Here is a 21713-nt window from a genome sequence, read left to right as displayed (position 1 = left end):
CTAATCTAGACTACAGGAGTTGGGAGGTCATGTTGCAGCTGTATCGAACATTGGTTAGGCCACTTTTGGAATATTGTATGCAGTTCTGGTCTCCTTCCCATCGGAAAGATGTTGTGAAACTTGAAAGGGTTCAGAAAAGATTTACAAGGATGTTGCCAAGATTGGACGATTTGAACCATGGGAAGAGGCTGAACAGACTGGGGCTGTTTTCCCTGGAGCGCCAGAGGCTGAGGGGTAGTATAGTGGACTGTGAAGTTATCTAACATTACAAAGAGATCTTGATCAATTAGGTCATTAGTTTAAGGAGTGACAGATGGAGTTTACTTTGGATAAATACATAAGGTATTGTATTTTGGTGAAATGAACAAGGTTATGAGATTATAAGCAGGACTTATACGTGTAATAGTAGAGCCCTGGGTGGTGGTGTGGAACAGAGACACCTAGGGGTTCAGATGCATAATTCTTTGAAATTTGCCTCTCAGGTAGACAGGATGGTTAAGGCATTTAGCACATTTACTCAAAAAGTCTGAACAGTGAAGGCAAATGAGATGAGACATCATGTTAAGGATGTACATAATGTTGGTGAGGCCTCTTCTGGAGTACTGTATGCAGTTCTGGTCACCTTGTTATAGGAATGATATTATTAAACTGGAGTGGGTTTAGAAAAAATTTACCAGGATGTTTCCCCGAATGGAGGGTTTGAAATGTTAAAATATGACAGATAGGCAGGGACCTTTTCTTCACTGGAGCATAGGAGGTTGAGGGGTGACCTTAAAAGTTTATAAAATCATGAAGGGCATGGATAAGATGAACAGCAAAGTTCTTTTTTCTAGGGTGGGGGAGTTCAAAATTTTGGAGCATATTTTTAAGATGAGAGGAGAAAGATTTGAAAAGGACATGTGGGGAAACTTTTCTTCAGGGTGGTTCGTGTGTGGTATCGACTGCCAGAGGCAGTGTTGGATGCAGGTACAGTTACAACATATAAAAGACATTTGAATAAGTACACGAATAGGAAAGGTTTAGCGTGAAATGGGCCCTCTCAAACAGGTGGAACTAATTTAGTTTGGAAACATGGTCGGTGTTGACCAGTTGGACTGAAGGGTCTGCTTTCTTGCTATATGACTCCATGACAGATAGATGTGGAGAGATTGTTTCCCTTTGAGAGGATCTATGACCAAGCCATAATCTTAATATAAGGAGTGGCACAGAGGTGAGGAATTTAAGATAGATGGGGAAGAATTTGTTTTCTCTGGAAATCTTTACCACAGAGGGTGGTTGAGGCTGGGTATTCTTTAAGGCTGGGAGACAGATTTAATCAGTATGGGAATCAAGGGTTAATGGGGAAAAGGCAAGAAATTGGAGTTAACAGTTATCAAATCAACCAGGGTCTCATTGAATGGCAGAGCACACTGATTGGATTGAATGGCCTATTTCTCTTAAGTCTTATGGTCATGTGCTTAGGTTTTGAGTTTATAACTCAACAACATTTTAAGACCGTAAATTCTAAACTCTTACCAGTGTCTGAATTGAATGGAAAATTCTCGATTCTACTCTTCGTTTTCTGTGTCATAAATTGAATTTATGTTCCCTGCTTATATTAGTTGTAATTGAAATTAATATCCACCAATTTCATTGTGTAGGGTAGCATAGATTAAAATCTCAGTTAATCTGGGGAAGTATTGAAATCATGGAGATAAATGTAAAAATTAGAATGAAAGAGAAGCAGATTGTCTCCAAAAGCAAAGAAAGATATCCTGGGTATTGAAATCCGTGTTGATGGTATCATGGTAGCCCACAAATCCACCAACATACAACTTGAAAGATCCTTCACAGACAACAAGCAATGCTAATGTCATTCAAAAACTACCTTGCAAGAACTGTAACAAACACTACATTGGACAAACAGGTAAAAAACTAGCCACCAGGATACATGAACATCAACTAGACACAAAAAGACATGACCCACTTTCACTCGTATCCTCACATACGGATGAGAAAAGACACCATTTCAACTGGAACAACAAATCCATCCTAGGACAAGCCAAACACAAACATGCATGAGAATTCCTCGAAGCATGGCATTCCAACCAGAACTCTATCAACAATCACATTGACTTGGTTCCTATTTACCACAGCCTGAGAAAATTAACAGGAAATGACATCATCATAGGAAATGGTGTCACTACTGGAAATGGCGTCACCAACCCAAGGAAACTCAAACATATAAATAGAAAGCGGGCTACACCACCAGTGCTTCATCCAGAGGCTCACTGAAGATGTTACCGAGAATGGTGACGAAACGTCTGAAAACAAATCTTCCAGTTCAGCAAGCAAATCTACATCCAGTGTTGATGGCAATCTGAAAGCCAGTAGAGTGGGAGCAAAGCTGAGAGCTTCAGATGTGGAATGAGAGAAGATGTGAGTAGAGGCACAGGAAAATATGTTGCACTTTGAATTCAATACAAAAAGAACGCCAAAGTAAATAGAGGACATTTTCCAGAAGCGTTAATGAAAAGTAATGGTAAATGAAATGCAATTGGTGACAGAGATAAAAATCTTTCCAGAAAGATAGCTGGGGCGAAAGATAATACAAACAATTGTGGTTATCTGTGTATTAAAATGTGTACCTGGGAAAGTCCATTGACAACGATAGCCAATAGAATTGGGAGGAACTATCCAAATAGTTCAAGCAAAGGCAAGAAATGGGTGAAAGACCAAAACATAGACTTTTCTGATAAACTAATGTCCAATGCTGTTGTAATATGCAAATCAGCCAGCAAACTGTAACAAAGAATTGTGGGGCTGATTTTGTGCTGCTCCACAATTTGCAAAACGTTTCTCACCCTTAACCTTTTCAATCATGATTAATCAACTTTTCCATAGGAAATGAACATTTGAAAATGTAGAGCTTTATTCCTTCGGATGGCAAATTGAAGAAGCTGTTTACTCTATGACTCCACATTTGACCAACTCCACCTCTATAGTAGTTGTTCATACATTTTAAAAGTGAAAAGTTACTATTTCCTTGGCTTAAATTCTATATATCTTATAGTTAGTGCATGCTATTTGTAAAGTTATAATAAGACGGTATTGTTTTTCAGAATCGAGACAGGAAGCATAGAACATATGTATATGTTCTGGTAATAACAGAGGTGTTAGAAGACTGGGAAGATTCAGTTAATATTGGTAAGATTAAACTTTGTTTATTATCTGTATGATCCTTTGTCTATTTAGGACAGGAACTAAAATTCATCCATTAATTTTGAATTGCATTGATTCTGTAGCATGACCCATAGACTCAGTTGTATATAGATTGTGTATATATATGTTGACTGGGATTGCTTTTGTATCACTTGGACTAGATTACAAACTGAACATCAACTAGGTTTGTATGTGCAGTTGTTAACTTCTACATTTTTACTGTGTGCCTCATGATCGTTATGGTTTTATGGATCTGTATAGTTCAGATCAAGGATGGCCAGAATAATTGGATCTCCGTGCCTCTCTCAATATTGTTTAGATTATTATAGGAGGTATCTCTGCCTCATAGAGCACAAAAAAAATCTCTTAAACATACCTATGGAGCCAGTCTTGTTACCATGTTGTTCCAATGTTTGTGTCTTTCAGTTTTTCCCATTCTCCTCTACTATATAAACATAACTTAAATGGGCAACCTAAATGCAAGAGATAATGAATTCAACTTGTTACAAACTTTCTAGTCTTTACCTTGGGGTTTTTTTTGTTTTTCTTCCCAGCTATGGTCCCCTTTATTACTCAAATTCAGAGTCATAGCAACTTCACTTGAATGAAGGTTGATTTGTGTTTTGCGTTAACACGTTTTTCAGTTTGTTTTTTATATTTCTTTGTGTTCCAGTTAATCATATTTAGATATGAAGTTTTGTACTTAACTGATTTAATAGAGTTCAAAGGGATCTGTCTACTTGAAGTTTCCAGGCCTCAGACATTACATGTATTGTGTATTACAGATATGTTGAGCCATTTTAATTCTTCAAAGTTATGCTTAGGAAATGTTTGTGTTAATTTGAACATAGGCTACAGCATCTATGCACATGCACACCCCTGGATTGGGAGGATAGGGGAAGAGTCAAAGTACTCAGTCATCTATGTTTAATCTTTCTCATTTTTTTTAGGGAGAAAAAGGGAATGGTTTAAAATAGATGATGCCATTAAAGTTCTTCAGTGTCATAAACCTGTACAGGCGTCGTATTTTGAAACCTTCAAACAAGGCTATTTGGCAAATAACGGAACTCCTGTTGTTGCAACATTATCTGAAGAAAAGGCCTCAACATATGCCAATCAGAGTTCAGTATCGAGTATTAGATGACTGGGAGGACCTCCACAGTAATTGTCTTATCATACATCGAGTCCCAAAGGCATGGACTTGAAACATGTTCAGTGAAAGAATGTTTGATCTAGTTTGCTTCTATACATTGTACATGTATAAATAAATTTTGCATGAAGATCTGCGCAATGTTGATAACGATACTTTATATTGTGATGTAAAATATAGTGCTGAAGATCAAAGCCATAACTAGTAAGTTTTTTTTGTTAGATATTGTATATTTTTGATAGGATTGTGAAATTAAGGTACCAGTGTTACATCCAGTTGTCCCCAAGGTATTATCCTATAGAATTGCTAATTGTGAGGTGACTTGGATTTCAACCTAGGGATATTGTTTGGGTGCCAAATGGGTATTGATTTTAGTTCTCTGCAACTTTTTATATATAGCTTTTGTAAATTTTTTTTGCCAGCTTTATCACCTGCACAACTGCTGTTTACGTTTTTAAAAAGATGGAAGCAATGGAACTATTGATCACTGACCTGATGTTTTTGGAATAACATTCGTGACACAAATTTCATCACAGTACTTTTGCCAGCTTGTACAAAAACTGCTGAATAAGGCCTTTAAAGCATTTTACATGATGTAAGACAAGTTCAAGCCATGCATATTGGGTCTTACTGTCTAAATCTAAAAGCTTTAGATTTTATTCAGTTTATCAATACACTTTTGTGTCTTGGCTTAATTTTTTCTAATCTCCACTATTCTCCCTATTCCATCCTACACTGGAGTTAAAGGATGTTCTTTGCAGGCAATTCAAGGTCTTAACAGAGCTGAGAATTTAGTGTTTTGAATTTTCTGATTGTGTTTTTGTTCTTGCAATTTAAAAATGACACTGTATACTATTTAAGCACTTCAACTGCATAATCTGTTTTTTTTTTAATTCCAATTTTGGATGAGTAAAATGTGGAACAAGAATTACCAGTACATTACACTCGCCTCGTTTTTTAAAAATATTTCTTTTTTTTACTGAGACACAAAAATATAACACTGTTTCTTTTGAAATGAGTGCTGTTGATCGTCAATATAATTTCAGCCTATTTAATTGATTTAGTTTTATTTTTAATCAATACAGAAATCTCAGATCGCCATAGAATATTGTTCTCAAATCTTGTACAGTCTGCGAGCTAACAACAGATTGTACCTCATAATCTCAATGGAGAAAAACATTGCTGGAGATAAAACCCTTTTCTCAACAGAGAGATTCGTTTAATTTTTTTTTTGAAACTCGTCACAACCAGACAGATATCCCTTTATCTAGTTCAGTCAGTTTAAAAGTAGTGTAAATAAATGTTGACTAGTGTAGTACTGTGGAAGATTAACATCATTGTACAAATTATTTTTTGCAACTTTTCCCAATCTCATTTTTTAAGATGTTTGAAAATTTGCAAGTCTAGAACAATTGCTGTGCACAGGTGAAGAAGACTTGAATCCCTGGCTCAGTTGTGAGGGTTTAAAGCAAACTGGAGCAATGTCAGAAAACTAAGTTTCCACTAAAGCATTGCCCTATTCTCTAGTGATATTTAAAAATGACAGCTATTATTTAGTTGTTTACTCGCACTCTACCAGATTTTCAGGTATGTACTTATGTGACAAATGAAGTTTCAGTCAATGTAAAGTTGAGTACTCAATCTTAAAGCTGCATTGTAATTCTGAAGATCAGATATGAAAATCTTATGCAGAAGTGAAGCCAATGGAATCTGTCGATTATGACCACTTAATGCTTTCAACTTTTATCTGCAAATAATGCACTGTGTATACATGCCATTTTTGGTGCTTTCCTGTGTAAAGCCTTAGATGGAAGGGATAATTGCTAGATTTTACAATGGTCAATATTGTTAGGGATATAAGACAATTATCCTGCTCTTCACATTTTAATACAACCTTTATACAACAATTGAAGAGATTCAGTCACTGGAGGAAGTATCTTATTTTCCCTGACTTGAGTGTGATGCAAACAAGGCAAGAGATTGAAGATTGTAATAAACCTGTGCCAACAAATAAAAACTCACCAGTATTTCAGAAACCAAGTGCTGTTTTTTTTCTTTGTCATATTATTTATGAAGTGCAATCGTATTATTACAATTTAGATAGGGGATGTCTTACCAAATTATTTAGTTTGTGCCAGTGCAGAAAATGTTTATTAATAATTGTTTTGCTGGTTCTTTTGTTTTACATCTTAAATCTGAGGTCTGAAGCTAAACTTCAAGGTGAGATTTCAAGGTTAAAATCAAAACCTTGCATGTCAAACTGCTATGGTGTGCTGTACTCAATGCCACACTTAAACACCTGCATCATCCCTCAATTAGTGACTTGATAAATAAAGATACATTGCTCTTAGCTATGCTTACTATTATTGTAACATTCTGAGAAAAACTGCCACTGATTAGGAACTAGTACCGAGCCCTGGCATCATTGATCAAGTGGCAGTGAAAAGAATTGCTTCCACATGATCATATCATAATGCCCACTCCAGAATCCTTGAATTATACACTGTGGGAGGAGACCATTCAGCCAGTGGCTTATTTTTAGTTTAGCTATCCAGTTCATCCTGTTCCTAGTGCCCCAGCCCCATTTTGTTTCCCTTCAAGAATACATTTTTAAAAGTTATTGGTAACTTTGTTTTCCCCATCCTTTTCAGATCCAAGATGCAACTTCTTAAAAAGAAATGTCTTTATCTTTCCTTTGGTTCTTCTGCTCGTCACCATAAATCTGTGTCCTCCAATTATTGCCCCCTTTGTCATAGGAACAGGTGCACCTTATTTACTCCATCAAAGCCATTCAAGTACCTCTCCAATAGCCTCATCAACTCTTCTGCTGTGGGGAGAATAGTTCCAAATCTCTGCACGTAACTCTGATCCTTCAGCCCTGGTAATAAAGTAGTAAAACTGAAATCAATGGATATTGGTGACAAACCCTCCTCTGGTTGAAGTCATACATGGCATATAGGAAGGTGGTTATGGTTATTGGAGGTCAATAATCTGAACTCTAGGACATCTCTACCCCGAGGGAACTCCTGTAGTGTCCTAGGCCCAACCATCTTCAACTGATTTATTTCTGTCCTTATAATAGAGGGAAAGTTATCAATGTTCAGCACCATTTGTGGCGACTCATACTGAAGCAGACTATACTATATGCAATAAGACTTCTAATATATACATGTCTCTATAATGGATAGTTCTAGGAGTCTGGTTGAAGCTTTATATTTGTGTATTTTATGTTTAGCTTGCTTTTTCCAAAATTTGGGGGTAATAAACTTCTTTTAAATAAAATCTGCAGTCTTGTGAGAATATTCATAGTGGCTGTCCTTCTTATTAACTCGCTAAGTCAAAAAGGTATCAAACAAAGTTTCATTCTTGGATCTGACTTATCCAGTAGTACCAGCAGGTTGGATCATAAGTAGGGATACCATTAGATCAACGAGGTAAAAACAATAACTGCAGATGCTGGAAACCAGATTCTGGATCAGTGGTGCTGGAAGAGCACAGCAATTCAGGCAGCATCCAACGAGCAGCAAAATCGACGTTTCGGGCAAAAGCCCTTCATCAGGAATAAAGGCAGAGAGCCTGAAGCGTGGAGAGATAAGCTGGGGGTGGGTGGGAGTGGGGAGAGAGTAGCATAGAGTACAATGGGTGAGTGGGGGAGGAGATGAAGGTGATAGGTCAGGGAGGAGAGGGTGGAGTGGATAGGTGGAAAAGGAGCTAGGCAGGTCGGACAAGTCAAGGGGAGCTGGAAGTTTGAAACTAGGATGAGGTGGGAGAAGGGGAAATGAGGAAGCTGTTGAAGTCCACATTGATGCCCTGGGGTTGAAGTGTTCTGAGACGGAAGATGAGGCGTTCTTCCTCCAGGCGTCTGGTGGTGAGGGAGCGGCGGTGAAGGAGGCCCAGGACCTCCATGTCCTCGGCAGAGTGGGAGGGGGAGTTGAAATGTTGGGCCAAGGCGGGGTTTGGTTGATTGGTGCGAGTGTCTCGGAGATGTTCCCTAAAGTGCTCTGCTCGGAGGCACCCAGTCTCCCCAATGTAGAGGAGACCGCATCGGGAGCAACGGATACAATAAATGATATTGGTGGATGTGCAGGTAAAACTTTGATGGATGTGGAAGGCTCCTTTAGGAGCAATTCATCAACTTCACTAACACATTCCACCCTGACCTTAAATTTACCTGGACCATCTCTGACACCTCCCTCCCCTTCCTGGACCTCTCCATCTCCATTAGTGTCGACTGACTTAACACTGACATTTTTTACAAACCCACCGACTCCCACAGCTACCTGGATTACACCTCTTCCCATCCTATCTCTTGCAAAAATGCCATCCCGTATTCCCAATTCCTCCGCCGTATCTGCTCCCAGGAGGACCAGTTCCACCATAGAACACACCAGATGGCCTCCTTCTTTAGAGACCGCAATTTCCCTTCCCACGTGGTTAAAGATGCCGTCCAACGCATCTCGTCCATATCCCACACCTCCACCTTCAGACCCCAAACGTAACAATGACAGAACGCCCCTGGTGCTCACCTTCCACCCTACAAACCTCCACATAAACCAAATCATCGCCGACATTTCCGCCACTTCCAAAAAGGCCCCACCACCAGGGATATATTTCCCTCCCCACCCCTTTCCGCCTTGCGCAAAGACCGTTCCCTCCGTGACTACCTGGTCAGGTCCACGCCCCCCTACGACCCACCCTCCCATCCTGGCACTTTCCCTTGCCACCGCAGGAACTGTAAAACCTGTGCCCACACCTCCTCCCTCACCTCTATCCAAGGCCCGAAAGGAGCCTTCCACATCCATCAAAGTTTTACCTGCACATCCACCAATATCATTTATTGTATCCGTTGCTCCCGATGCGGCCTCCTCTACATTGGGGAGACTGGGCGCCTCCTAGCAGAGCGCTTTAGGGAACATCTCTGAGACACCCGCATCAATCAACCAAACCACCCTGTGGCCCAACATTTCAACTCCCCCTCCCACTCTGTCGAGGACATGGAGGTCCTGGGCCTCCTTCACCGCCGCTCCCTCACCACCAGACGCCTGGAGGAAGAACGCCTCATCTTCTGCCTCAGAACACTTCAACCCCAGGGCATCAATGTGGACTTCAACAGCTTCCTCGTTTCCCCTTCCCCCACCTCATCCAAGTTTCAAACTTCCAGCTCCGCACTGTCCCCTTGACTTGGCCGGACTTGTCCGACTTGCCTAGCTCCTTTTCCACCTATCCACTCCACCCTCTCCTCCCTGACCTATCACCTTCATCTCCTCCCCCACTCACCCATTGTACTCTATGCTAGTCTCTCCCCACCCCCACCCTCATCTAGCTTATCTCTCCATGCTTCAGGCTCTCTGCCTTTATTCCTGATGAAGGGCTTTTGCCCGAAACGTCGATTTTGCTGCTCGTTGGATGCTGCCTGAATTGCTGTGCTCTTCCAGCACCACTGATCCAGATACCATTAGATCAGTCAGACACCATATTTCAAACCATGTTTGTACCACTGTTCTAGCCAATTATCTAACTAGGGTGGTAGAAAGGGCTTAAAAACTAAATAGTGGGGTCAGGGAAAATGGGAAGCCTTCTGAAATGAGATAATGAGAATCCAGAGAAAGTATATTCCTGTTAGGATGAAAGGAAAGGCTAGTAGGTATAGGGAATGCTGGATGACTAAAGAAATTGAGGGTTTGGTTAAGATAAAGAATGAAGCATATGTAAGGTATAGACAGGATAGATCGAGTGAATCCTTAGAAGAGTATAAAGGCAGTAGGAGTATACTTAAGAGGGAACTCAGGAGGGCAAATGGGGACATGAGATAGCTTTGGCAAATAGAATTAAGGAGAATCCAAAGGGTTTTTACAAATACATTAAAGACAAAAGGGTAACGAGGGAGAGAATAGGGCCCCTCAGAGATCAGCAAGGATGCCTTTGTGTGGAGCTGCACAATAATGGGGGAGATACTAAATGAATATTTTGCATCAGTATTTATTGTGGAAAAGACATGGAAGATATAGACTGTAGGGAAATAGATGGTGACACCTTGCAAAATGTCCATATTACAGAGGTGGTGGTGCTGGATAAAGGTGGATAAATCACCAGGACCTGATTAGGTGTACCCTACAGCACTGTGGAAAGCTAGAGAAGTGATTTCTGGGCCTCTTGTTGAGATATTTGTATCATCGATAGTCACAGGTGAGGTGCCGGAAGACTGGAGGTTGACTAAAGAGGTGCCACTGTTTAAGAAAGGTGGTAAGGACAAGCCAGGGAACTATAGATGATTGAGCCAGACATTGGTGGTGGGCAAGTTAGTGGGGGGAATCCCGAGGGACAGGATATGCATTTATTTGGAAAGGCAAGGACTGATTAGAGATAGTCAACATGGCTTTGAGTGTGTAATATCATGTCTCACAAACTTGATTTGAGTTTTTTGAAGAAGTAACTAAGAGTATTGATGAGGGCAGATCGGTGGATGTGATCTATATGGACTTCAGTAAGGCATTCGACAAGGTTCCCCATGGGAAACTGGTTAGCAAGGTTAGATCTCTCGGAATACAGGGAGAACTAACCATTTGGATATAGAACGCGCTCAAAGGTAGAAGACAGAGGTGGTGGTGGAGGGTTGTTTTTCAGACTGGAGGCCTGTGACCAGTGGATTGCCATAAGGATCGATGCTGGGTCCTCTACCTTTTGTCATTTACATGAATGATTTGGATGCGAGCATAAGAGGTATAGTTAGTAAGTTTGCAGATGACACCAGAATTGGAGGTGTAGTGGATAGCGAAAAGGGATACCTCAGATTATAACAGGATCTTGATCAGATGGGGCAATGGGCTGAGAAGTGGCAGATGGAATTTAAATTCAGATAAATGTGAGGTGCTGCATTTTGAGAAAGCAAATTTTAGCAGGACTTATGCACTTAATGGTAAGGTCCTGGGGAGTGTTGCCGAATAAAGAGAGCTTGGAGTGCAGGTTCATAACTCCTTGAAAGTGGAGTTGCAAGTAGACAGGATAGTGAAGATGATGTTTGGTATGCTTTCTTTTGTTGGTCAGAGTATTGAGTACAGGAGTTGGGAGGTCATGTTGTGTCTGCACAGGACGTTGGTTAGGCAACTTTTGGAATATTGTGTGCAATTCTGGTCTCCTTCCTATCAGAAAGATGTTGTGAAATTTGAAAGGGTTCAGAAAAGATTCACAAGAATGTTGCCAGGGTTGGAGGATTTGAGCTGTGGGGCTGTTTTCCCTGGAGCGTCGGAGGCTGAGGGGTGACCTTATAGAGGTTTACAAAATTATGAGGGGCATGGATAGGATAAATAGACAAAGTCTTTTCCCTGGGGTGGGGGAGTCCAGAACTAGAGGGCATAGGTTTAGGGTGAGAGGGGAAAGATATAGTAGAGACCTAAGGGGCAATGTTTTCACACAGAGGGTGGTACGTATATGGAATGAGCTGCCAGAGGAAGTGGTGGAGGCTGGTACAATTGCAACATTTAAGAGGCATTTGGATGGGTATATGAATAGGAAGGGTTTGGAGGGATATTGCCTGGGTGCTGGCAGTTGGGACTAGATTGTGTTGGGATATCTGGTCGGCATGGATGGGTTGGACCGAAGGGTCTATTTCCATGCTGTACATCTCTATGACTCTATATGACAAGTGTCACAGTAAATGAAAGAAAGTTGAGGTTTGGAACAGGGTCACAATTTAGATTAGCGAGATTCGAGAAGATTTGTTAGGTAACAATTTAGGTAATGAGAAGCAGTGGTAGCAAGGGACACAGTGTAAGAACAAAAGGTTAAAGCAAATTACTGCAGATGCTGGAATCTGAAACCAAAAGAGAAAATGCTGGAAAATCTCAGCAGGTCTGGCAGGATCTGTAAGAAGAGAAGAGAGCTTTGACAAAGGGTCAGTTAGACTCGAAACGTCAGCTCTTTTCTCTCCTTACAGATGCTACCAGATCTGCTGAGATTTTCCAGCATTTTCTCTTTTAGACACAGTGTAAGAAGTTGAGTACACCTGCAGATAAGCCAGAGATTTCAAAAATAGAACAGAGACAGAAGTCAAAGCCTATATATCTGAATGTGCACAGCATTCATAAAAAAAAATTTGTTTGGAAACAACTCATCCTATATGTGAATCAATATTCATTACAAAGAGACAGTTGGGGCATGGCTGGGATTGAATATTGAAGGGTATTTGATAATCTGAAAAGAAAAAGTGAGGAAAAGTTTTATGGTTGATTTGTTAATGAAGAGTGACGTTAGTACATTAGTGAGAGATGACCCTTTTCTCAAAAAAGCACGGCAGAGTCCGTTTTAGTTGAGATAGGAAATTGGAAAGGTAAGAGGTCACTTGAGTACTTTATAGTCCCCATTACAGAAATTACACTATAGAACAAAATACCCAAGAACAGATAAGTAGGACATGTAAGAAGGATACCATAATAATTATGGGTGACTTTAACTTGCATGTAAATTGGGTAAATGTGATGCAAAAAAAAAGAAAATGCTTTCATAGAATGCATTTGGGACACTATTTTATGGTTTTACAATCAGCCAGGTAGCAGGCTACTTACATCTATCCCAGTGAGATGAAAAGGCTTTTTGAAAGGAAGCATTATCTGGCTAAATAAGGATTGAATGCCCCCAAGATTAATGCCCAGTCAGAATCATTGGTTAGATTTTAAGAACCAGCAAAGAATGACTGAGAGAAATCTGGCTGGTGATACCAAAATAATTGTAAGCATTTCTACAAGTATTTAAATGGAAAGGAACAAATAACTTCATACTGCTCCTGTGGCGACTTTTGAATTGGAGTTGAGATTAAACGTTTCATGCAAGGTTGGGGTAATATAATTATGTCTCCAAAAATCAGTTGAATAGAGGGGGGAGCTAGATTGCTCTTTAAGGGACCAAAGTAGACAAGCAAAAAGCTGAAAGAACACAAGGGTAGGCAGCATCCGGAGGTGGAAAAGTCAATGTTTTGGGTATAACCCTTAAAATAGGGATGGGAAGGGTTTTGGGTGGGTAGGTAGTGGTAGGTGAACATAGGTGGAGGTTACGACCTGGTTGGCCGATGGAAGGAATGAAACTGGTTCATGGCTGGAAGGAAGGATTGATCAGAGGAATGGAAGGGAGGAGGAGGCTGGAAAAGGAGTTGAAGGGCTGGAAAGGGAGTCAGTGGATGGGAAGGGAGGTTATTTGAAATTGGAGAACTCAAATGTTGATTCCTCCAGGCTGTAGGCTGCCCAGGCAGAAGATGAGGTGTTCCTCCAATTTGTGGTCTGATGCACTGTGGCAATGGAGGAGGCAAGGATGGTAATGTTGGAGAGGGAGTGGAAAGGGGAATTGAAATGGGCGGTGACTGGGAGGTCAGGTCAGCCCTTGCAGGCCTGGCTGAGATGCTTGATGAAACATTCCCTTACTCTCTGTTTGATCTCACCAATGCAGGGAAGACCATGTTGAGAGCACCAGAGACCTTAAACTATGATGCAAGAGAGACAGGTGAACCTCTGCCTCACCTGGAAATACTGTTTGGGGCCTTAGATGGAGGTGAGGGGCATGGTGTGCCAACAGGTTTTGCATCTTTTACAGTTATAGGGGAGGTTAAATGAAGTCCAAATCTACTAGCTCAACAAGCAAACTTACAACCTAATTCACAAGATTGCCAATTTAGGAAACCAAAATTATAGTACTGTATGAAAGAAGAGTGCTGGTTGGGTTGCTGAGGTTGGAGAATGTATCGATTAATTTAGACACAATCTGGCAGTTAACTGCCATACATCATTGAATGGTGCATTTTCTGTGATAATGCCTGTGTCCACTTGTCAACCAATCCAACTCTCCTCTCAAAGTATGTTAGTTTTCATCTTAAATTCCTATCAATTGTCCTGGTGAGTACAAAAGGAAAAGTTTTGACAAAACATCTTTCAGCAATATTCATTTTATAGTACAGCAGGGGTTATTTGGCTCGTGATGAACTATTATGTATATTCGTGGATAATGACGGTCTTAGGACAACAGGATCCTCCAGGAACAGTGGGATGTATGGTTTGCCCTTATTCAATGAGATACATAATTATGATTTAGAACATCACAGCAAGTCCTTTGGCCTTCGATGTTCCGCCAAACTGTGAAGCCAACCTAAAGCCCATCTAACCTACGCTATTCCATTTATCATTCACATGTTTATTCAATTTACCATTTAAATGCCCTTAATGTAGTGAGTCCACCACTGTTGCAGGCAAGCCATTCCACGCCCTTACTCTGAGTAAAGAACCTACCTTCGACATCTGAGTCGAGAGTGTGATGCTGGAAAAGCACAGCACATCAGGCAGCTAATTTCTCATGAAGCCCTCATTCCTGATGAATGGCTTATGTCTGAAACGTCGATTCTCCTGCTCCTTGGATGTTGCCTGCTGTGCATTTCCAGCACCACACTCTTAACTCTGATCTGCAGTCCTCACTTTCTCCTACTTCTGACATCTTCCTATATTTATCACCCCTCACTTTAAAGCAATATCCCCTCATGCTAATCATCACCATCCAAGGAAAAAGGCTCTCACTGTTCACCCTATCCACTCCTCTGATCATTTTGTATGCCTGTATTAAGTCACCTCTTAACCTCTCTAACAAAAACAGCCTCAAGATCCTCAGCCTTTCCTCATAAGATCTTCCCTCCATACCAACCAACATCCTGGTAAATCTCCTCTGCACCCTTTCCAATGCTTCCACATCCTTCCTATAATGTGGAGACCAGAACTGTACGCAATACTCCACGGGTGGCCTCAACAGAGAGTTTGTACAGCTGCAACATGACTTCGTGGCTACAAACGCAATCCCTTTACCAATAAAAGCTGACACACTGTATGCCTTCTTAACATCTGTTGAAACTTTATTGCTGGAACAGCACAGCAGGTCAGGCAGCATCCAGGGAACAGGAGATTCGACGTTTCGGGCACAGGCCCTTCTTCAGGAATGAGCAGAGAGTGTTCAGCAGGAGAAGATAAAAGGTAGGGAGGAGGGACTTGGAGGAGGGGAGTTGGAAATGTGACATCTGTATTAACCTAGGGGACAACTTTCAGGGATCTATGTACATGAACACTCAGATCTCTCTGCTCATCCACACTGCCAAGAATCTTACCAATAGCCCAGTACTCTGTATTCGTGTGGCTCCTTCCAAAGTGAATCATCTCTCACTTTTCTGCATTAAACGCTATTTGTCATCTCTCAGCCCAGCTCAGCAGCTCATCTATGTCCCTCTGTAACTTGCAAGAACCTTCTGCACTGTCCACAACTTCACCAACTTTAAGTGTCATCCACAGATTTACTAACCTATCCTTCTACGTCCTCATCCAGGTCATTTATAAAAATGACAAACAGCAGTGGCCCCATAACAGGTCCTTATGGTACACCACTAGTAACTGAGCTCCAGGATGAACATTTTCCATCAACCACCACCCTCTGTCTTTTTACAGCTAGCCAATTTCTGCTCCAAACCACTAAATCACCCTCAATCCCATGCCTTTGTATTTTCTGCAATAGCCTACCATGGGGAACGTTATCAAACACTTGACTGAAATGCAAATACACCATATCAGCTGCTTTATGCTCATCTACCTGTTAGTCACCTTCTCAAAGAACTCAATACCCTTCACAAAATCATGTTGACTATTCCTAATCAAATTATTCCTTTCCAGGTGCTTACAAATCCTATCTCTTATAATCCTTTCCAAAACTTTGCCTCCAACAGAAGTAAGGCTCACTGGTCTATAATTATCAGGGTTGTCTCTAATCCCCTTCTTGAACAAGGGGACAACATTTGCTCTCCTCTGGTGTTCTGGCACTATTCCTGTAGACAATGATGACATAAAGATCAAGACCAAAGGTTCTGCAATATCTTCCTAAGCTTTCCAGAGATGCCCAGGATAAATTGGCTCGGATAAATCAGAGGATAATTAATTTGGAAATTAACTGATCAAGGACAGCAGAAGATGGTGAATTTAAATGCATTCAATATCAAATTGGATATAGAAAAATAAATTAAAAAACATAAAGTAACAAATTTAGATTTAAATATTAATATTTTTAAAAGAAACAACTTGCATGTTTGAGGCTCCACACTTCTATGATTGTTTACATTTAAGTACTAAATTTAATGCACAGTTTAATGGATAATTAATGAGTAAATAAGGCAAATTCTTGCCAATCTCCTATAGGCTGAGAACAATATGCTATTTGTGAAACGAATAGGGGAGCATTATAAATTGCTGAGCTGTTGGTGGGTTAAAACATCTGTTAACATTGCATGTTGCTGATCAATTTGTGTATTTGTAACAGCATCCATCATTCACACTTAATCCAGACTAATATTCCAAGCTTCGACAAGAGTTGGGGTTGCATATTAACTTGTTTATCTATTACAACTTATATAAATAATACAATCTCATTCTTTCTTAACATTATTCAAACACAACCTCTCATCATGAAAAGCTGAGTTTCTGAAGCAATCCTGTCTCTGAATTAGACTTGCATCCTCTTCTGGAACTGAGCCTCTAATTCTAACTCTTTGTTGGCCTGAATGAAAAGTTAATATTTGGCGGCTTTGATCACCACTCATCATATGGATTGTGGGACAATTTAAAAACTGCTGCTGTGTAGAGTGAACCACACAATTCCCATGGAAATAACATCAACAATTAATCAGCTTGCAAATTGTTCCACTATCTCATGTTGTTCTTCAAGGGAAGATGTGATTTAAAACAAAAACTTAGCCAGAGTGAGAAATCATCTTGTTTATTTTGAAGCAGTTGCTGGAACCTTAAATAGAATTGAGCAACCATCGTTGTGGTTATGTTCGCCAACCTGGGAAGTTGATTTGTAGACATTTCGTCCCATCTAGGTGACATCTTCAGTGCTTTGGAGCCTTCTGTGAAGTACTGCTGTAGTGTCTTCTGGAATTGAGCAATAAATAAACCCTTTCCATTCTCCTTAACTCTTATTTGCCAAAGCTCTCTCTTGTCCCCTTTTTGCCCTCCTGATTTCCCTCTGAAGTATACTCCTACTGCCTTTATACTCTTCTAACGATTCACTCAATCTATCCTGTCTATACCTGACATATGCTTCCTTCTTTTTCTGAACCAAACCCTCAACTTCTTTAGTCATCCAGCATTCCCTACACCTACCAGCCTTTCCTTTCTCCCTAACAGGAATATATTGCCTCTGGATTCTCGTTATCTCATTTCAGAAGGCTTTCCATTTTCCAGTCGTCCCTTTACCTGCAAACATCTGCACCCAGACAGCTTTTGAATGTTCTTGCCTAATATTGTCAAAATCAGCCTTCCTCCAATTTCCATCACTATTCTAAAACTAATAAAATTATAGTCGCTGGGCTGAAAGTGCTCCCCCACTGACACCTCAGTCACTTGCCCTGCCTTATTTCCCAAGAGTAGGTCGAGTTTTGCACTTTCTCTAGTAGGTACATCCACATACAGAATCAGAAAATTTTCTTGTACATGCTTAACAAATTCTTCTCCTGGTTTGCTTGCTGTGCTGGAATGTTCATTTTCAGACATTTCATCATCAATGTGCCTCCAGATGAAGCACTGGTGGTATGACCCACTTTCTATTTATGTGTTTAGGTTTCCTTGGGTTGTTGATGTCATTTCCTGTGGTGATGTCACTTCCTTTTCTTTCCCTCAGGGGGTGGTAAATGGGATCCAAGTCAATGTGCTTGTTGACAGAGTTCCGGTTCTTCATCCACAGGCTTACTGATGATGTTACCTAGTATGGTGACAAAATGTTTGAAAACGAACTTCCAGCTCAGTGAGAAAACCTACATCCAGAACACCAACCTGAGCTATAAATCTTCTCAAAACTCCCTAAATTCCTTTCCATCTTAACACTATGACAATCCCTGTCTCTGTTTGGAAAGTTAAAATCACGGTGGCTCAGTGGTTAGCACTGCTGCCTCACAGCACCAGAGTCCCAGGTTCGATTCCAGCTTTGGCCGTCTGTCTGTGTGGAGTTTGCACATTCTCCCCATGTCTGTGTGGGTTTCCTCTGGGTGCTCTGGTTTCCTCCCACAGTCACAAAGATGTGCAGATCAGGTGAATTGGCTATGCTAAATTGCCCATAGTGTTAGGTGCATTAGTCAGAGGGAAATGGGTCTGGGTGGGTTACTCTTCGGAGGGACAGTGTGGAATTGTTGGACCGAAGGGCCTATTTCCACACTTTAGGGAATCTAATCATAACTATTATTATTCTCATAGATAACTGAAATCTCCTCAATTTCCCTCTATTACAGCACACCAACGCTAAAATCCCGAGATAATCCAGATGCTAGCTTGTTGTAACTGGGTCTTTAGATACTGATAGATTTTGGAATACAGGATTATGGGGATGGAATGTGGTAGTCACTGATATGTTCAAACAGCCATGAACATATTGAATGGTGAGGCAGGCTCCGTGGATTCAATTGCCTCATGTTCCCAGGCCCCCTACTCCTTTTGTACTGCAGTATTTAAACAATATTCAGCTCTTCTTTCTGCCAAACTATCTGGGGGATTTTAGCGTTGCTGTGCCGGCATTTGGACGAGATATTAAAACTCATTCAGACCCTGTTTCTCGTTAACCGCTGGTATGCAAAACTATCTATGGCTTGAATATGATGAGAAATTACCAGGGTAACAAAAGTGTTACACTAACTTCACTATTTGACTTACTAGATGTTTGTGAGACTGAATATTTTGTCCACATGATTGGAGCAATTCATAGGCCGCGAAGTACTTTGGGGAGTCCTGACTCTGTCAATGCAACTATATAAATTCAAAGTTAAAAATCACACAACACCAGGTCTGAAGGAGCGACGCTCCGAAAGCTAGTGTGCTTCCAATTAAACCTGGTGGACTATAACCTGATTTTTAACTTTGTACACCCCAGTCCAACACCGGCATCTCCAAATCATGTAAATGCAAAGTTGTTTCAATCTAACATTGTGTAACTCCACTGGAGGACGCTATAGCATATTCAATGAGATGGTGAAAATTGAAAGCCTCTTTAACCTTTGTTGTACAAAATTGATCGAATCCTAATCTGAATATATAGTTATTGTATAACACAATGCTCAAAACTGAATAACACAGTATCGAACAAGTGGCGCACCTATGCGTTGTCAGTTGGCTGATACCTGGAACTCAGCAATCGTCACAACTCATTCAGCAGTTTTCCAGTCTCTTTCTCGCACTAACTGGTGTTGAACTCGACCTCTTCCCCACTGCCTCATTTATGCAGCGAATAACCCGTTATTCTCACCAGTTTTGTTCAATTGGGCCTTTGAAAGTTCCTCTTTTTCAGCTCCATTTGCGACCTGACTGTGCTTCTTGCGTCTTTGCTTGTCCATATTTTATAAACTCTTAATGCAATTTGCCTTTCTCTACTCTATGTTGAGCAGAGTGACATTTTAGAGCTTTTTTATTGCAAAAACATACTTTATTCACAGAAAAATTGTCTTTATGCACATACACAAGGTACTAAATCATTTTTTGCATTAAAAAAAAGCAAACATTGGAATTTGACATTCCTTGCAGTTGCAACCAAAACATTTCCTACTCATGCAGGACACACATTTTGAGGCCACGAGACGGACCTTCGATGTATTTTGACGGACGGTGCTCCTTGGCGGCAGTTTTGTTGGCGTGTTACTTTCAGACTTAACTCTGACACCACAGTCCCCCGCTGTTCCAGTCACCGTCGGTGTCAAATCGGCAGTTGTTTATTATTCATTTTCTAGTTAGACGTCAATATCGAGGTGAAGAAACGCCCTCTCCTACTGCGAAGAACAAGCACCGTTCCCCACCCACGTTATTTTACAAAACACTGTTTTCTTAGCAGTAGATGCCATACAAGATTGAGTTGTCAGGTCAACATCTCTGCTCTCCAAGACACACCTCTGCAGAGCCAAAAATTGTATTTTCCATGAGAACCAAAAATATTCAACATCCGGAATAAACCAAATACGAACCTTCTTGCCCCTATTTATTCCAATGATTTGTGTTTTTATTGCCCAGCATAGCATTACAGGTTTATTTTCTCAGCCATATGGATTTCAAACATCAGAATGTAATACTTTGTGATCCAGCAGGAAGTCACACATTGAAATTTTACATACACCAGTATTTATTAAATAGAAAATGTGTAACTCGTATACTGCAGAAATATAAACCATTAACAATATACAGAATTGAATGTTTTCAACCACCAGGTGACGAGCTATTATTTGAAACAACGGCTGATGCCACAAGTAAATGCTCGATGGTGCCACCCAACAATTCATTTGCAAGCACAATTTGTACAACGCTGACTCATCGGTGGCTCAGGCTATCGAGGCTGCACTCTTTCCAGGAGCAATTGCGTTTGCCTCATTCACCGACCATGTCCCCAGTGCCCTGCCAGTATTCACTTTTTTGTTTTAACATAAATTCGAGACTACCTTTGTGTAGAGATCACATGATGCAACTTTCTGCAGCAAATGGGGACGGGGCGGTAGAAAAATTGTTACCTGTGAGCTGAAAACAAAAACTGAGAAACGACGGGACGAAATCCTCCTCGGGTCCGCGATGCCCAGTCAACAGCATTGAAAATTTAGGTTTGCAAACCAAGGGTAGTTCAGGAAGGATTCAGCGACAAAAAAAAGGGGAAATATCCGCGACGTGATTAAGCCTTTCAAAAAAGGAGCATCGGAGACTTCAAGCGGTGATGGCCCTTTGTTTACCGGGGTCGAATGCACAGGGTTATGCCCCTTTCCCTTCACCACAGCGGCGAGGGGAGAGGCTACGGTTCTTCCGGGGAAGTGGGGGAGGGGGAGAGGGAGGGAATATGTCGCCAGTGACGTGAGCGAAACCCGCCCGGCCCTTTGTGACATCACAATAGAAGGCGGGGTTAATCCGCCGCTGATTGGCTGGCGGTGAGACGGCAACAAGAGCAGGTGACTTGAGTTCTTGGAAAGTTCCTGGAAAGCAGCGCGAGTCACCGCCGCCTCCTCCTCCTCCTTCTCCTTCTCTAGGAGGCCTGGAGCTGCTGGCTACCTCCATCCACAATCAAATGAGATGCTTGTATCGAGTGTATTAACATGCTGCAGAAACGAAGCGAACTTCGCCCGGTAGAATCCCACGTTGCAAAACACACATCCGCACGCTGCAGCCCTTACTTATCAATGATGGTTCCGATCCAACAGTTTATTTATTTGTCACCCATTCTGTGGAGACATCCAAATGCACAGCTTGTATTTATTTGGAGGGGTGGGAAGAGGAGGAGGAAGACAGAGACAACATGAAGTTCAACGGGAAGCTTTGGAGCCCCGTAGGCGTGCCTTGAGATT

General features: G+C 41.2%; 1 protein-coding gene and 1 long non-coding RNA gene across 5 annotated transcripts in view; one reads left to right on the top strand and one right to left on the bottom strand.

Annotated features, from left to right (window-relative positions):
- The window catches only part of LOC122563217 (diphosphoinositol polyphosphate phosphohydrolase 1), a 77824-nt gene extending 71437 nt beyond the window's left edge, over positions 1-6387 (top strand). For all 4 annotated transcript variants that reach the window (XM_087973617.1, XM_043716794.2, XM_043716792.2 and 1 more), the window contains 2 exons: positions 3102-3186; positions 4152-6387. In XM_087973617.1, coding sequence (XP_087829743.1) covers positions 3102-3186; positions 4152-4345 — 279 coding nt within the window. In that variant the 3' untranslated portion in view covers positions 4346-6387. The remainder of the gene's footprint in view (positions 1-3101; positions 3187-4151) is intronic.
- Positions 1-21655, bottom strand: part of LOC148145129 (uncharacterized) — a 38099-nt gene extending 16444 nt beyond the window's left edge. The window contains exon 1 of the long non-coding RNA XR_015750944.1: positions 20895-21655. This is a non-coding gene — a long non-coding RNA (uncharacterized LOC148145129). The remainder of the gene's footprint in view (positions 1-20894) is intronic.
- Positions 21656-21713: the final 58 nt, after the last annotated feature.

Source organism: Chiloscyllium plagiosum, unplaced genomic scaffold (assembly GCF_037043375.1).
Source record: "Chiloscyllium plagiosum isolate Xiang-an unplaced genomic scaffold, Cpla_swu_hap1 HiC_scaffold_26, whole genome shotgun sequence".
In the NCBI taxonomy this organism is placed as follows: domain Eukaryota; kingdom Metazoa; phylum Chordata; class Chondrichthyes; order Orectolobiformes; family Hemiscylliidae; genus Chiloscyllium; species Chiloscyllium plagiosum.
The sequence above is the reverse complement of the archived record's forward strand: the minus strand, read 5'-3'. Positions and strand labels throughout refer to the sequence as shown.